Here is an 18,127-nt window from a genome sequence, read left to right on the forward strand (position 1 = left end):
GATCCATTGATTGTGGGCTCACTTAGCTCTATCAGTTGCTGCATATGCTGTTGGGAAGTCCTGTTTGGTGGTGTGATCAAGTTGACACCTAATGTTTAGGCTAGGACTTCAGTAAGGTGTTCAACAAGGTTCCCCATGGGAGACTGGTTAGCAAGGTTAGATCTCACTGAATACAGGGAGAACTAGCCATTTGGATACAGAACTGGCTCAAAGGTAGAAGACAGAGGGTGGTGGTGGAGGGTTGTTTTTCAGACTGGATGCCTATGACCAGCCGAGTGCCACTAAGATCGGTGCTGGGTCCTCTACTTTTTGTCATTTTCATAAATGATTTGGATGCGAGCATAAGAGATACAGTTAGTAAGTTTGCAGATGACACCAGAATTGGAGGTGTAGTGGACAGCGCAGATGGTTACCTCAGATTACAACAGGATCTTGACCAGATGGGCCAATGGGCAGAGAAGTGGCAGATGGAGTTTAATTCAGATAAATGCGAGGTGCTGCATTTTGGGAAAGCAAATCTTAGCAGGACTTATACACTTAATGGTAAGGTCCTAGTGAGGGTTGCTGAACAAAGAGAGACCTTGGAGTGCAGGTTCATAGCTCCTTGAAAGTGGAATCGCAGGTAGATAGGATAGTGAAGAAGGTGTTTGGTATGCTTTCTTTTATTGGTCAGAGTATTGAATACAGGAGTTGGGAGGTCACGTTACGGCTGTACAGTACATTGGTTAGGCCACTGTTGGAATATTGCATGCAATTCTGGTCTCCTTCCTATCGGAAAGATGTTGTGAAACTTGAAAGGTTTCAGAAAAGATTTACAAGGATGTTGCAAGGATTGGAGGATTTGAGCTATAGGGAGAGGCTGAACAGACTGGGGCTGTTTTCCCTGGAGTGTCGGAGGCTGAGGGATGACCTGATAGAGGTTTACAAAATTATGAGGGGCATGGATAGGATAAATAGATAGAGTCTTTTCCCTGGTATTGGGGAGTCCAGAACTAGAGGGCATAGGTTTAGTGTGAGAGGGGAAAGATATATAAAAGAGATCTAAGGGCCAATGTTTTCACACAGAGGATGGTACGTGTATGGAATGAGCTGCCAGTGGAAGTTGTGGGGGCTGGTACAATTGCAACATTTAAGAGGCATCTGTATAGTATATGAATAGGAAGGGTTTGGAGGGAAATGGGCTGGGTGCTGGCAGGTGGGACTAGATTGGGTTGGGATATCTAGTCTGGTTGGACCGAAGGGCCTGTTTCTATGCTGTACATCTCTATGACTCTATGCCTAGTGTTGCTCCTGGCATGCCCTCCTGTGCTCTCCATTGAACCAGATTTGATCCCTTGACTTGATGGTGGTGGTTGGGTGGGGGATATGTTGGACCATGAGGTTATAAATTGTGCTGGAGTGCAGTTCTGTTGCTGTTGGCCCACAGTGCCTTATGGATGCCTAATCTTGAGTTGCTAGATCTGTTCGAAGTCTGTCCCATTTAGTACAATATCACGCAATATCAATATTCTTGATGTGAAGACTGGATTTATCTCCAAAAGGACTGTGTGGTGGTCATGTTTGCTGATGTTGTCATGCGTAGATGCATCTGCAGCAGGCAGATTGATGAGCATTATGTCAAGTATGGTTTTCCATATTGTTGGTTCCCTCACCACCTGTCACAAATCCAGTCTAACCACTATGTCTTTTAAGACCTGACCAGCTCCACTAGTAGTGCTGCTGCTGAGCCACTGTTGATGGTGGACATTGAAATCCCATTTTGTGCCCATGCCACCTTCAGTGCTTCCTCCATGTGTTGCTCAACAATGAGGAGTACTGATTCATCAGCCGAAAGAGGAAGGTCATCAGCTGGTGGTTTCCATGCCTATATTTAACTTGAAGCCATGGGACTTCATGTGATTTGGATTTAATGTTGAAGACCCCCAGGGCAACACCCTTCTTACTGTACACCACTGTGCTGCCATGTCTGCTGGGTCTGTCGTGCAGTTGGGATAGGGCAAATCCAGGGATGGCAATGATGGTATCTGGGACATTGTCTGTCTGTCTGTCAGTCACACTAAGGAATTGGAGATGCTGGTGTTGGACTATTGTGGACTAGGTCAGAAGTCATACAACACCAGGTTATAGTCCAACAGGTTTATGTGAAATCACAATCAGAATCGCAAATCGCCCTCTGAAAGCTTGTGATTTCAAATAAGCCTATCAATCATACTCAAGAAATCATACCTATGTCAGGTTGTTGCTTGAATAGTCTGTGAGACAGATCCTCACAGACTGTGAGACAGCCCTTCCTGAAGTAGGGCTTATGCCCGAAACATCAATTCTCCTGCTCCTTGGATGCTGCCTGACCTGCTGCGCTTTTCCAGCAACACATTTTCAGCTCTGATCTCCAGCATCTGCAGTTCTCACTTTCTCCTGTGAGACAGATCTCCCAATTTTGTCACTAGATCCCAGGTGTTACTAAGGAGAATTTTGTCATGTTGCTATTTCTGCCATTGTCTTTTCAGGTGCTGAGGTTAATGTCAGGTGGTCTGTTTGGTTTCACTTCTTTGTTTAGACTACATAGTGATTGATGCAACTGAATGGCTTACTAGGCCAGTTCAGAGGGCATTGAGAGTCAACCACATTGCTGTGGCTCTGGAGTCACACACATGCCAAACCAGATGAAGATGGCAGATTTCCTACCTTGAAGAAAATCACTGTGCGTTTATTGGCAAAATAGTAAGGTAAAAAGAAGTTATTTAGCCAGGAGTTTCAATAATGTGCAGCTTTATAGCATGACCTGAACAAAGAGCTACATTTTTAAAGTTATCTTTGTTATATTACATTTGTAGTGATGGGGTTAAAGCTGGTACTCTGTAAGAATACTTTGTACTATCTTCTTTATGACATCTTGTAATTGCAGTCGCATAAGCTACTTCCCTTTTGTGTATTGATTTTATTGCTATTCTGGACTACTTCTCATGTTATTGTATCTTGGCATCTGTCTCAGTTGAAGTTCAGGTGATTATTTTTGCTGTTCAAATTCAGTTTTGAGCTTTGACTTCATGAAACTGAAATCTGAAATCTCCTATACGTGAAATCAAAGCTAAAGACTGATGCACAGAAACATTTGGAGAAAGTGAGGGCTGCAGATGCTGGAGATCACAGTTGAGAGTGTGATGCTGGATAAGCACAGCAGGTCAGGCAGCATCCGAAGAGTAGGAAAATCAATGTTTCAGGCATAAGCCCTTCATCAGGAATGAGGCAAAATGAGGCTCCTCATTCCTGATGAAGTGCTTATGCCCGAAACGTCGATTCTCCTACTTCTCGGATGCTGCCTAACCTGCTGTGCCTTTCCAGCACCCCACACTCAGCACAGAAACCTTTGCCAATCCATAAATTACCACCAACCATAAATAGTAGATATAAGACTTGTGCTGTACTTTCATAATTTTTATGTTACTGTCATTTTCTTTAGATTGGAATTAATTTTGATAATGTGATCTATACCTACAGGGAGTAGATAGCCATTAGTAGAGAAAGTAAACCTTTTTTTATTTGGAAGCATTTACTTCATTTGTTCAATAATATTAAGCGTTGTGTGGTTCTTAAATTATCATATTCCAATTGAAATAAATGTTTGAAAATATAAGCACCTGAAATTTCAACCCTATAAATTTTTCACAGCATGTATGCTTCATTTAGGAATGAATTGAGAATTAAAGCGAATGAATCTGATGAGATACAACTCACTATACTAATTATTTGCCAGCAGCCATTGAGTGGGAGGAAGGAAAGTGAGATTAACTGAAATTATAAATAAGTTCTAGATGAACTTAATTCAGTTACCTAATTCTGATGTAACAATGTTCAAATTCTTGGGAGACAAATCGGTGTTAGTTTGAAACATCACCTCAGTTCAATTTCACTATTGGTTGTGAATATCAAGTATCTTTCTAGGAACTACTCAAACTAATTTAATATATTTTTTGTGGAATGAGCTTTGCAATACAATATTTTCAGGATTACTTTGGAAGATGATTATATTTAGAACACAGAGAAGCTTTTTTCACTGTTCTATGGTATGATGTATTTATATTTTCAGAATATGGAGTCTTATTGATCATGCTCTGATTGCTCGATGCAATATGGAAGAAGCGATTCGTTGTGTTGCTGTGAGTTCAGATGGCATTCATCTTGCTCTGGGTATGAAAGATGGTTCTTTTACTGTACTACGGATCAGGTAAGTGTAGACAGGAGCCATCTACTGCTTTGTTTGAGTTTATCTTTAAAAGATTCATGAGCCACTTGGAATAATGAATACTTTCTTCATTCTAGCAATCATAGAAGTTGTAACCACTTCACCCTTCCTAATCTAATATGGATAAACATTGTGACATTGACAAAAGAGGTCAAATAAACTTTACATTTCTTATAACCAGCTGAAGATGTCAATCAAGCAAAAACAATAATTACCTGTCGTGATCAAATCCAGACCCCTACTGAGTTAATCCCATAATGAGCCTGGATTGTCAGCCAAAGCTGCTATTAATGATGCTTAAATAGTGTGTTTAACATTTTTTTTAAAATGGATTGTAGAAAATGTATTTGTCTTGTGTATAATATATGCTGGGGAAATGGGTATACAAAGGCCATGCATTAGCATGAAGAGGATGTGGGCGGCTGGGGACATGATTTACATGGAAGTGACCCAGATGAGACCTTTTTAATGCACCTTTCAAAAGGTTCCCAATTTGAGATCGTTTCATGATTCCTCTGAGATCCATGAACCATTAGCTATTGAGGATCCATTACTTCGACATGTGATCTTTGAGGTATAGGTTCACCCAAAGTGCTGTCAGGTGGGGAGTTTCACAAATTTGATCCAGTGATGATGTGGCTATTTCCAGATTGAGATAGTGTGTAGCATGCAGGGAAACCTGAATGGTAGTGCTCCTATGTGCCTGCAGCTCTTGTTCTAACAAGTAGTAGGAGTCATGTGTTTGAAAGGTGATGTAAAAGAAGACAAGTGGCTGGAGTGCATAATATTGATGGTATACACTGCTGGCTCTTAGCACCAGTGGTGAAGGGAACAAATGTGTAAAACGCTGGACTGGCTGTTGATATAGTGGACTACTTTGTCCTGAATTTTGGTAAGCTAAAGTCACTTGTCCATTGTTGGAAATGAACTTATCTAGACAGGTGGAGACTTCTTTGTCACATACTTGAGACTATGCTGCCTGAATCTAGACTCCCACCAGGGCCAACAATCTCTGTCTACTCTGCCAAGTCCTCTCAGAATCTTATATTTTAATAAGATCACAACTCATTATTTTATTCTCAAGAGAATGTAGGCCCAGTGTACTCAATCATTCCTAAGATGACTCTCTTATCCCAGGAATCAGTCTAAAGAAGCTTTTCTGTGCCATCTTCAAGTCAAGGATGTTCTTCCTTTGACATGGAGACCAAAATTGTATACCATACTCAAAGTTTGGACCAGCTTGCACAATTACAACAAGAACTCAGATGTTCTGATGAAGTATCATATCAGATTCAACTTTAACTCTGTTCCTCACTGTGTTGAGTTTCTGCAGCACTTTCAATCTCTCAAATGTGTTCAGGAGAGCTTTTTTAGGCAATACAATCTTGGTCCAACTGCAATCTAGGGCTGGAGAATTAGATGGGCCATGTAGACCAAGTTTCTTTCAGAAAACATGGTTAAGAATCATTGTTATATCATAGGGTGTTGATTTATACTGGTAAACAGCAAGGAACAGTCAAGGGCAGAACTTCTAAACTGGAGGAGGGAATTTAAATGAAACAAGAGAGAATCTAGCACGGGTAAAATTGAACCAAAGACTGACAGAAACATCCATAACATTCCAATGAATGATTTTTAAGCAACAGATGTTGAAATGTAGTTAACTTGTATAAGGGGGGAAGGATAAGTGAGCAAAAAACGGGAGAGGATATGATGAAACTATGGCATATGATGGATGTCGAGTGAATGGTCAAGTGAGATTCAGGCCTAATACAATAACTCTAGAGGGGAATGAAAAGGAAAATACGACTGCCAAAGAAAGCATATGAAAAAGGAATGAGTATTAATATAAATGTAAAAGTATTATACTGTTTGTAGAAGTAGTAAGCAGGTAGAAATAATAGATTAGGACGTACTGTGGGCAAAACAAATCTTTATGCTTCAAGGAGCAGGGAAAAGCTAGATTACACGGGGTGGAATTCTCCCATTTCCAGTTAGTGTTTTGTTGAGTCAGATTTATGGTTTCCAGTCTGCTATGATTCAGAATGACCTTTCTCCCACAATATTCCACATTTTACCTCATTAATTATGCATCTGAACATCATTCTTGGTGAATCAAGCTGTCAGAGAAGTAGAATTACTCAAAACAGTTGAGATCTTTCAGCTTTCACATCACGAACAACATGCATAAAGTCTAGATGCATACTACTTCAAATTCTGCAAGTCAGGAATGTGCCCTCTCACTGTGGTGCTTTGAAATCACAGCCTTTTGGAATGCTACTCCTTCACTAGGTGAAGTAGCAGCAAAGTGAAAGCTTGTGATTTTAAATAAACCCTGTTGGATTTTAACCTGGTATTGTGTGACTCCTGATTTTACATTACCACTAACAGCTCTTCCATCCACTTCCATCCCTCCTTTGATTCAGTGAACGAAATAGTGGCCCATAACTGGGCTGAGAAGGCCAAGACCATTTTGGATTAGAGTTGATGGATATCAGATTCCTCACTCCCAAGATGAGAAAATTCTGGATTTGGTCAGAGAAGAGCATGATCACTATGTAATAATGGAGAATATTCAATGGACAATTAATCCTGTATGTTTTACTGTGCTGCTCTCTCATTACACCACCAGACTATCTCATACTTAATCTGCACAAGATTTTTTTATCCTCTTCAACCAGTTCTTCCTCTTTTGCAGCTACATTTGGCACCTAGTGAACTTCTGCAAAGAGGCCAACATTGGACACCCTCAGTTCAACCTCTGAGGTGGAAGATTATAAGGATATGTTGGCAAGGCTTTTGCCTGCACCCTCTCCCAGCTCAGAAACTTTCACCTTGATTAGCACTTATTCCAGATTAGATTTTGAAGCACAAACTGTTGTGCATATTATGTCTTTACAGCTGGTCAAGGAAGGAATGCGTCAGGTATTTTTTATTCACAGAAGGGATTTGGTGAATGGGCCAGCATTTATTTCCCAGCCATAACGTAATGGTGAACTGCCATTTTGAGTGGCTGCAATTCATATGGTGTGTTTTTTAAAATTTATATATATATATATATATATATATAATTCCAAAATGCCTGTCGGGAGGGGGGGTTTCCAGAATTTTGACCCAGCAACACTGAAAGAATGGTGCTATATTTCCAAGTCTAAATGTTGAGTGACTTGGAGGAGCACTTCCATGTGTTGGAGGTCCCATGTATCTGCTTCCCATATCCTTCTAGATGGTAGGGTCGAGGGTTTGTAAAGTGCTGTCTAAGGAGCTTTGGTGAATTTCTGCAGTGCATCTTATAGATGGTTCACACTGCTGCTATTGAGCATCAGTGGTGAATGAGTGGATGTTTGGTCTAATATTCAACCTGAGATTAATTCAGCCTAGGAGACCACTTGAGGATCTCCTTCAGTGATGTCTTGGAACTGCAATGACTGACCTCTGACAATCACAACAAGCTCCCTTAATGCTAGATGTGACTTTATCCACCTGAGATGTTTTATATGATTCCCTTTAACTCTGGTTTTGCTCTAGGACCCCTTAATGCCACACTCCGTCAAATGTGGTCTTGATGCCATTTCTCATCTTTCCTCTGGATTTCAGCTCAACTGTCCATGTTTTGAGTTAAGGCTGTAATGAAATCAGGGTAGACAAGCAGGAGGCAGGGAGAACACAGCAAGCCAGGCAACATCAGGATGTAGAGAAATCAACGTCTCAGGCGTATCCCTTCTTCAGGACCAGGAGCTGGGTGGTCCTGGAGGAAAAGAGTCTGCGCATCGATGAGCAGTGCTGCTTAAAAGCACAAACTCTTTCCATTATTTTACTGATAACCCACGGATTTGGCCTGCTTTTTGTGTACAGGATATACCTGGGCAATTTTCAAATTATCAGGTAGATGCTAGTGTTGTAAATGGAACAGCTGGCTATGAGTGTGGCAAGTTCTGAAGGACAGGTTTTCAGAACTATTCCTGGAATATTGTCAGAGCCCACAGCCTCTGCAGTATCCAGTGTCTTTAGCCATTTCATGCTACTGAAGAGATTCAATCGAGTTAGCTGAAGACTGGCATCTGTAATGCCAGGTACCTTCAGAAGAAATCAAATTGGATCATCCACTTGATACTTCCAGTTGAAGATTGCTACTCATGCTCAGCTTTGTCTTTTACACTGATGTTATTAAGGATAGGGATATTTGTGGAGCAATTGCCTCCTGTGAGTTGTTTAATTATATGCTAATACTTATGATTGGATGAGATAGGACTGTAGAACTTAGATCTGATCTGTTGTTCATGGGATTTCTTCAGTTTGTCTATCACTTGCTGTTTAGCAGGCCAGTAGTCTGGGGTCCAGTAATAAATGATCTTAAATTAAAATAGGAAGTGCTGGAAAAACTCAGCAGGTATAACAGCATATATGGATAGAGAAACATGGTTAATGAATTACCTCTGAAATTGTTGGTCAGACACTTGTCATTTAGATGCTGAGTTTATAGTTGATATATGCATGACTTTTTTCTGCAATATGTATAATTATTATGCCTTTCTATCTATACTTTTTACATGAATTTCTGTCATTACATTCTGTTAATTTACCTTATAATGTGGGTATAGAAATGCATAAAAGAAATACAAAAGGTTGAGACTCACTGCATGATTTTAGAAGTTTAGATTATGTCTATCTGTTCTAGTTCAATTATACTTGACCCTGTAGGCACATTTAATATGGCGAATCAGTGTGCCCAAAACTCCCTGGAGTGATAACACCTTGGGAGTTCAACTAGTAATGTGTCAAAAATACTGTACTGTTCTATGAACTTGTTTCCATTATAAATTCCCATATTAACACCAATTATTGAACCTGGTAATAGAAAGATGCAGCAGGTGCACCATTTTCCCAGTGGTACTGATGTGCCACTGGAAGCTGGAACAATGTTGGAGATTGCATTTTGGACCATTTTCATGGTAAATTGTTTTACTGTTACAGAGATATGACTGAAGTTGTTCATATTAAGGATAGGAAAGAAGCAATTCATGAATTAAAATATTCGCCTGATGGATCATATTTGGCTGTGGGCTCAAACGATAGTTCCATTGATATCTATGGAGTTTTGCAACGATATAAAAAAGTTGGCGAATGTTTTGGATCTTTGAACTTCATCACACATATGGATTGGTCAACTGATAGTAAATACTTGCAAACTAATGATGGTTCTGGAAAAAGATTGTTTTACAGCATGCCAAGTAAGGATTTCACCTTGATAAAAGAATATAAATGTCTAACTGCATGTTTAACTTTCTTGATTTGTCACTTTATACTATAATTCTTAGAAGAATTGATTTGTGATAAAACTCTTCTCAAATTGCATGCTCTTCATTTAACAATATGTTCTATGGTTCAGTACTGATAAAAGGAAGTGTGAGAAAATTAAGAAGGTAGCAAGGGAAAGTCCTTGATTGCAGTCTGTCAAAGGATAATAACCCATGCTTCTACCAGCAACTGTAGGGAGCTGGGGCAGGGAAAGCAAGGTGTGGGGTGGAGGTTGGGGAGAGGAGGGAAGAAATGGGGGGTCAAAAACTTGAATGAGATGTTGGACTGGGCAAGATTGTAAAAGCACAGTAAAGTAAGAATGTAAGTAAAGTAATCCAAAGATGGATGCAAAAACTAAATTAAGAATTTTGTATTCTATCTACTGGGAGCCAGGGAGTCAACAGGGAACAGTGAAGATACATAATGTACGGCTGTTCATCTATATGGACTGGGTCAACTAGCTAAAATTTGATCCTGTTTTCTAAATTTGTTTGTTTCAGATTTATTTTCTGGTGTCATTTTGTTTTTGTCCTATTTCAGGTGGTAAAGAAATTACAAATAAAGAAGAGGCAAAAGATGTTCATTGGGCAACCTGGACTTGTGTTTTGGGCCCAGAAGTGAATGGAATATGGCCTAAATATTTAGATGTCAATGGCATTAATTCAGTGGATGCAAATTTCAAGGACCAGGTTTTAGTTACTGCAGATGATTATGGATTAGTGAAACTTTTTCGATATCCTTGTTTCAAAAGAGGTAATTTTGTTTTTAAAAAGTTATGTGAATGTATTGCAGTCTATTTTAATTAATTATTTGTAGTTTATTAATCATATGCCTTAATCCAAGCCTCCATGCAACTTTGAGGTTGACTTGACAGAAAAAACCCAAAAGAATTATGGATGCTGGAAATCTGAAACAAAAACCGCAATTGCTGGAAAATATCAGCAGGTCTGGCAGCAACTGTGGAGAGAAATCAGAGTTAATGTCTTAACACTTAGTGAGCCATATATACAGCAATTTCTGCTTTTCATTGAGGTTTACTTTCTGCTTTTCTGTGAAACAAGGAGACAGAAAAGAACCACACAATTTTATTATCTTAACAAACCATAAAGTTTCAGGCCATTGCTCCTTCAGTATATGTTAACATTAACTTAGTGTACCGGTAGGAACAAATTAAGTTAATCAGAAACGATAGTAGAAATATACAAATTTATCAAACATAAGAAATAGAAGCAGTGGTATGACATTGGTTCCTTCAAGCCTGCCCTTCCATTTAACAAGATCATGGCTCTTCTGCCTCAGGCCTTATGTGCCAGCTCCCAGGAATGAAACGTTTAACACATGAGGAACGTTTGAGGACTCTGGATCTATACTCAATGGAGTTGAGAAGGATACTGAATGGCCTGGACAGAGTAGATGTTAGGAAGATGTTTCCATTGACAGAAGAGACTAGGACTCGAGAGCATAGCCTTTGAGTAAAGGGAAGACATTTTAGAATGGATATAAGGGGAAACTTCTTCAGCCAGAGAGTGGTGAATCTATGGAATTCATTGCCACAGGAGGCTGTGGAGGCCAGGTCATTGAATATATTTAAGACTCAGATAGATAGGTTCTTGAGTATCAAGGGTTATGGGGAGAAAGTGGGAGAATAGGGTTGAAAAACTTATTAAGCATGATTGAATGGTGGAGCAGACTCAATGGGCTGAATGGTCTAATTTCTGCTCCTGTGTCTTATGGTCTGTGGTCTCCTTAGAAAGCTCAATATTTTAAAACAAAATCATTTTCTTCTTCTTCAAATATTTTCAGTGATCCATCCTCCACAACTCTCTGGAATAGAGAATTCCAGACATTCGCTACCTTCTGAGAGAAATTCCTTTGTATCTCCATTCCCCAAGTTTCAGACTTACTCACAAGTGGAAATATCATCTCAAAATCTGTCCTGTCAATTCCCCTCAGAATCTTTTTTGTTTCAATAAGATTACTTCTCATTTTTCTAAACTCTAATGAATAAAGGCTGAACATGTTATTCTTGATAAGTCAACCCCTTCAACCTAGGAATGAGCTTAGTGAATCTCAGATTGAACTGTTTCTAATCCCGATATATTCCTTTTTAAATACTGGGATCAAAACTGTCTACAGTCCTCCAAATACAACCTTACCAACGCTGTGTAAAGTTGTAACAAGACTTCCCTAATTTTAAATCCCACCCCACTAGCAATAAAGGCCAATTTTTCATTTGGTTTCTTAATTACTTGCACCTACAAGCTATCATTGATTCACGATAAAGGGTCATGTAATTGCTCCTGTGCTACAATGGTGGTGTCCCTATATCCTAGTCCAGAGCCCCAGGTTCAAGTCCCACCAGATGGGGTGTAATGACGTCTCCAAAAAAGTTGATTGTAAAAAATCTGGAAGAAATGTCATACAAGGCACAGTGCTGCTGAAAAGTAAAATTGTTATGTGACTACCTTTTGTTTATGTTAACTAGTGCCAAATTCTTTTGTAATATGTGGGAAGACTTGCATTTGCAATCTTTTCTGGAAGATATTTCTTACGGCATATTATTAAGACTAAATTGTACATTCTTTTAAATGTCCAAATGAATAGCAGAGTTTTTTGACAGAAGAGGTAAATTTCTTTTAAAGTGGGATGCAGTATTTTGCAGCAGTGAAGAGAAATTGGCACTGAAAATGTCACCATTCACAATCTTGAGTTTATAATGACTTCAATATATTTCCATCCCAGTGAGAAAAATAGTTTTGAAGTTCAGAAAATGAATACATGTGTCAATTCTATCCAAAGCTTTAAAGAATAGAAACATAGGTTAATAGATGCATAATGTGATGGACTTCAAGATGATCTGTAGCAATGTATATTTGACAGTATAACTGAGAACTGCCCCACTGCATTCCATTGGACACTTAGTAGATTTAAGACTTTGTAAATGTGGTATAACTGCAGTATGTTTGTACAGTACAATAATGTTTCTTGTGTGTTCAAGTATTAGTCACATACAAAAGTGTGCTTCTTAAATGACTTGTAGTCTTTTAAAAGAAGCTTATGTTGAGAAGCATTTGTATTATTTTTGTATCCGTAATGCTTTGGATTCTGCAATGGCAAAAATAACTAGTTCAATGTTAATGATTCAGAAAATTTATGGTCTCAAACGTTTGTCTATTGGTGCATAGTTCTTTCAGATTTGTATTCTCTTGGAGTCATTAATTCCTCAGGGATAAAAGAAAAGTAGTTCAAAGTTAATGATTCAGAGTATTTCTGTTGAAACAGCCTTTTAAACTTTTGTCTTAATACTAACCTTGAAAGTACTGCATTTAGATGTTTATGGTTGTCACTGAAGTTTTAAAAGTAATTAATTAACAAATATTTTGAAATTTAAAATTTCAAAATATTTGTAAAGGAAATACTTTCAAATCCCAACATTGCAAGTTTCATAGGTTATACAAAGCTGAGCTGGTAAGTAATTTATATGCAATTCATCTTAACCTTAATAATCAATTTATTAGAATACCTTGGTAACCAGAACACGTTCAGTCATGATTTTGGACAATTTTCAATCCTTTGCTTGGCTATTGATAAAACATACTGTGGTGTTTTCCCAGATTACCACTGCTAGTACCTTGTGGTATCTCGTGATTAGTGGTAGAGGATGTAATACCATAGAGTATCTACAGAAGAAGCACTGGCCTTGGATAATAAGGTTTATTACATAATGGCCATATGTACAACTACACTTGGTCAGGCGTAATTGTTAAGATCTTGAGGAACTCATACAAATACACTTGCACCCTCTGAAAGCCAGAGTAGACCTCTTGTCTCCATCAAAGATTGTGTTTGGTTGAACCAATTCAATTGATGTCAATGTAACACGAACCTCAATCCCTTCAGAAATATTGCATTATGCAAGATCTTCCTCCAAACTTTCCCTCCACATTGTTAACTCATTATACAATCATGTATTATGGTGCATTAATGACATTATATTATATTTTATTACTTCCCCACCTCCCCCAAGTCCCTGACTTCACAAGTGATCTGGACGGTTCGCTCTTCTCTGAGAAGGCACTTTCTTTTGAAGTGAAAGAATAGTAAGTCTTTCACTTTAAGGCTGTTAACCTTGGTTCCAATCTGTGAAACATCTCTCCGCAGGAGAATCTTTTGTATCTCAGATATCCTTCACGAAGGATTTCATTTTTTTTTTGGTAGACTTTAACTTTCCAGGAACACACTTTTTTCTTTTGAAATTTTCTTCCTGGAAGACAACTGCTCTGAAATAAGTACTTTCTTCCTTGTACAATCCTGGATTCTAGATAAGGCAATTGCTTTTTAAATGGAAGATTTAATCTTTTTTGTCAGTATCCTGGATTCTTAGACCAGGCAGTTTCTTCTTTTTGACGGTGTCCTGGATCTCTGGATGTTGTTCTGGTTCTCATGGAATCACATACAACTTATCTCTCTCATTGTTCAGATTGGCTGTCTTCACTTGCCCATTATGACTAATGAAGTAAACATTTCCAAATTCACAGTCATGTTGCTCACTCAGCATTATTTGACACTGGTAATCAGGTAATAGGAAAGCATGATTACAATGAGCACAACTACTTTTGGTCAGACTTAATAACTAGAACCTTAGGGCATTGGTACTGATACATCTTCTCCTCTGAAAGCTCAAGTAGAATTCCTGGTCATTTACGATTCATACAAACATAGGCAGTCAGGAAAATGTTTGAAATAACAGTATTATGAGAGAGTCAGGCAGCAAAGCCCACAAGATGGTTAGAATCAATGATTAGAATATTCAAATTATCATACTTAAATCAAGCTGGATAACACTTTGGGAAAGTGTGACATTTTAAAAGTAATGTGTGATTATACGCAAAGCCAAGTTGCACGTCTTGAATCCAGTCATAACAGCTATTCTGTATGAGCATCTTACTGTAAAATAAAGCCACTTATTGATCCATATTTCCACCTTGCCTCACCAAGTGATTCTTCCATCTGCCTTTGAGGAGAATGAAAAAGTAAAAATATCCAGTTCAAATACCCAGGGTATTATTTTATGCTCCTGTTTATGCTACTACATGTATATACATGGGAATATGAGTTAATTCCCACAAATGTAAGGTGGTGAGACAATTTTTGAGAGTAACTGTTGCCACTGAACCCGAGACATTATTTACTAACAGACATGTTTGTATCAATGCTTCCAGCAATTGATGGTAAAAGTGAGGTACTGAGATTGGTAAAAATATATGAGAGAAATTTATGCATTTCATACTTTTGCCATCTGTGAAAGATTTTGTTGCCTTCTACAGAAATTTAATTGTTGTTTTTCAGGAGCCAAGTTTAAAAAATATATCGGTCATTCAGCACATGTGACCAATGTGCGATGGTCATATGATTACCAATGGGTTATTTCTATTGGTGGGGCAGATCATTCAGTTTTCCAGTGGCAACTTATCCCTGAAAGAAAGTCTAAAGAATTTCTTCATATTGTACTCCAAGGTGAGCTAGCACTTCAACTATATACCCAAAACTGCATTGTCAGTTTACTGTACTAATTGCATCACAGATTTGAGAGGCAGTTTTTGCCAAATTACCAAATATAAAACTGAGGCCATTGAATCATCTAGACAAAAGTGAGGACTGCAGATGCTGGAGATTAGAGTCCAGAGTGTGGTGCCGGAAAAGCACAGCAGGTCAGGCAGCAACTGAGGAGCAGGAAAATCAATGTTTCAGGCAAAATTCCTGATGAAGGGCTTTAGCCCAAAATGTTGATTTTCCTGCTCCATTGAATCACTTACCCATTTCACAACCACTTGTTCTTGTTCTCTATTGACTGCAATTGAAAATAAAAGTTGATTTGATGCAAAATGAACGGGTGCTCTCATCCAGTTTTGTGCTGAGTAAAACATGTTCTCTCAAAACAGAGAAGGCCAAGAGGGGATTTGGACAAGGTATTTAAAATCATGAAATGTTTAGATAAAGTATTTAAAAATAAATTGTTTCAGTAGTTGATAACCCAGAGAGCAGTGATTTAAGGTGATTAACTGAAGCTCCAGTGCAACAAACCTGCTGTCTGATAGGATGGTGGACATAGATTCAATGATAGCCTTCAAAAGGGAATGAGAAAAGATTATAGAGATACAAAGATAGAATGGAAGAGTGAGACTAACTGGGTTACTCAGTGAAAAATATTACAAATCTGAGGGCTGAATGGCCTTCTGTGCTCACAGTTATATGAAGTATGCTTTCAGGTTTTACAAGAAATGTTGCAGTCATACCTTGGAATTGACCTATTGTGCGAAAAATCTAGCACTGGTTTTAAATTTGTTGCATGTAACTATTTGGTAGCTAATGATCACCATACTTGGACTGGTGCACTAGACTTTAATCTTACGATATTGTCACTCTCTTGTTTTCTGGTATGCATGTATTTATCCTGGCTATGCTTTAGCTTGATTCGTGTTGTAACACTTTTGGCTTTTCAGTTTGAAGATCATAGGCTTATTCTAACTCCAAGCTATAAGCATGTAATCTAGGCTGATACTTCACTACAACTGTATAGGAGTGCTACAACTGCAGTACTTCATTCTTTCAGATGAGCCATCACACCCATTTACCTATTTATATAATTGTATAACGTCACATAGTGCTATTTGAAGAACAGAAAAATTGCTCTCGAGTCTTGGATAAAATTTATCAGTGGCGTCAAAAAAAAAGATGCCTCTTGCTAATTAATTTTTTGAAAGAGTTAGATATTTCAGAAATAGCACATTTGAATGAAATTAGTTGGAATAAACGTAATTAAAATATGAAATTATAGTGGACAGCAGTAAACATGACTACTGATTGCTCTACTAATTGAATACAGGTCTGACAGTGTGGTGACAGAATTGTAGAATGCCCCTGACATTTTGTATAAAATTCAAAGGGAAATATTCATGTCAGTGCATAGACAAGAGTCACTAAATAATTTCCTGGCATCAGAGGATTGAATATAAATGATATTTTTAGGCTTCCATGTCTCCAGTTAATCACAAGTGAGACCTATCTCTCTCTGAACCAGGCAAGTAAATATCACAGTAAAGCTTGAGCAATGTAGAACCTTTTCATTTTTTCAGTTTGAGACAACACTGAACTTCGACTTAGTTTAAAGTTTAGTTTGAAGCTTAACATTTATCAAATAGGAATGGAGAAAGAAACTAATGGGACAACAGCACACGTGTTTCCGTTATAGTTAATAAACTTTGATAATGACATTTACTACAAATGCAGTGCTATGTAAATGTACAAACCGTTCAAGACATTTTGTACGAGTGTTGTCAGACAACACTTGGCATTGAATCATGAGAGAAAATCTTAAGACAGGTGACCAGAAGCTTTTTCAAGGGAGGCAGTCTTGGGAAGGGAATGCCAGAGGATAGGGTTCAAACAGCTAAAAGCATGGTCACCAATGATTGATTCTACATTAGGATCAGAAAGTAATATGTTTTGTTTTAATCTGAGATGTAAGTTATCCTTCTGATTTACAGAAAGTTTTGTAGATTCCAATAGTGACCAGTCAGACTCTGATCAATCTGATGTACCTGAGCTTGACTCTGAGATCGAACAAGAACTACAAATAAATTATCATCGGCAGGTAGGTTAATGTATTTATAAATTATTGTATAAATATGGTACAGGATATTTGGGAAAACAATACAACCTGTGCAAGTAATGGAGAGGAGTGATCAGTCAAATAGTTCAGTTTGAAATTTCTATATGACAATGTACAAAACGATTATGAAAATTTGCATAAAATTGCAGTTCTACCTTTTTAGAAGTCAATTACACTACAGATAACCATCAATTACATATTTATATTGCAACCAGATATTGCCCTGTCTCCCAGTTGCAATCAAATGTGCAGATAATTATATAAAAGCAACATACTGTTGGTGCTGGAAATCTGAAATGAAAACAAAGTGCTGAAGAGCCTCAGCAGATTGGGCAACATCTGTGAAGAGAGGAACAGAATTAAGTTTCGAAGATGAGCCATTGGACTTGAACTATTAATGTAATGTCTCTCACGCCAATGCTGCCAGGCTTACTGAGTTTCTCCAGCACTTCTTGCTTTTCATCCTTTAATGGCTTCCAAATGCAAGTTAAACTTTGAAGTGTCAGCTGTCTGCAAGTGTAAAGAATATTACAAACTAATTTTTAACTTTCTGGTTAGTCCGATGTGAGCTTAGCATTATAAGACTATTACTATACGTGATCTATAGTCATAATCATAGAAATCACAACACAGATTGAAGCCATTCGATCCATCATAGGTGAACTAGCTTTTTTTACTTGAACCATTCTACTCTGATCCTGTTTATAATTTTCCTTGCATTATTTTGTTTTCAGTGCTCACCTTTATTCCATTCCATGGAGCTGCTATTGCTGCTACCCCAATTACCACAGTCTTGCCTCATGCTGTTGTTGATTTTTTTTTAACCAATACTTCTGCAAATCCAAGGTGTTTCTGATGTAGTTATGGTGGGAATCATATCCCTGTCTTACTCAGAGTTCTGTGAAGCAGCTAGT

General features: G+C 38.1%; 1 protein-coding gene across 2 annotated transcripts in view; it reads left to right on the forward strand.

The window, feature by feature from the left end:
• Positions 1-18,127, forward strand: part of LOC122553479 (echinoderm microtubule-associated protein-like 5) — a 220,286-nt gene that overhangs the window by 83,402 nt on the left and 118,757 nt on the right. For both annotated transcript variants that reach the window (XM_043697282.2, XM_043697284.2), the window contains exons 8-12: positions 4,088-4,225; positions 9,218-9,474; positions 10,082-10,294; positions 14,891-15,058; positions 17,089-17,195. In XM_043697282.2, the coding sequence (XP_043553217.2) occupies positions 4,088-4,225; positions 9,218-9,474; positions 10,082-10,294; positions 14,891-15,058; positions 17,089-17,195 (883 nt within the window). The remainder of the gene's footprint in view (positions 1-4,087; positions 4,226-9,217; positions 9,475-10,081; positions 10,295-14,890; positions 15,059-17,088; positions 17,196-18,127) is intronic.

This window comes from Chiloscyllium plagiosum, unplaced genomic scaffold (assembly GCF_037043375.1).
Source record: "Chiloscyllium plagiosum isolate Xiang-an unplaced genomic scaffold, Cpla_swu_hap1 HiC_scaffold_8, whole genome shotgun sequence".
NCBI classification, from domain to species: Eukaryota; Metazoa; Chordata; class Chondrichthyes; order Orectolobiformes; family Hemiscylliidae; genus Chiloscyllium; species Chiloscyllium plagiosum.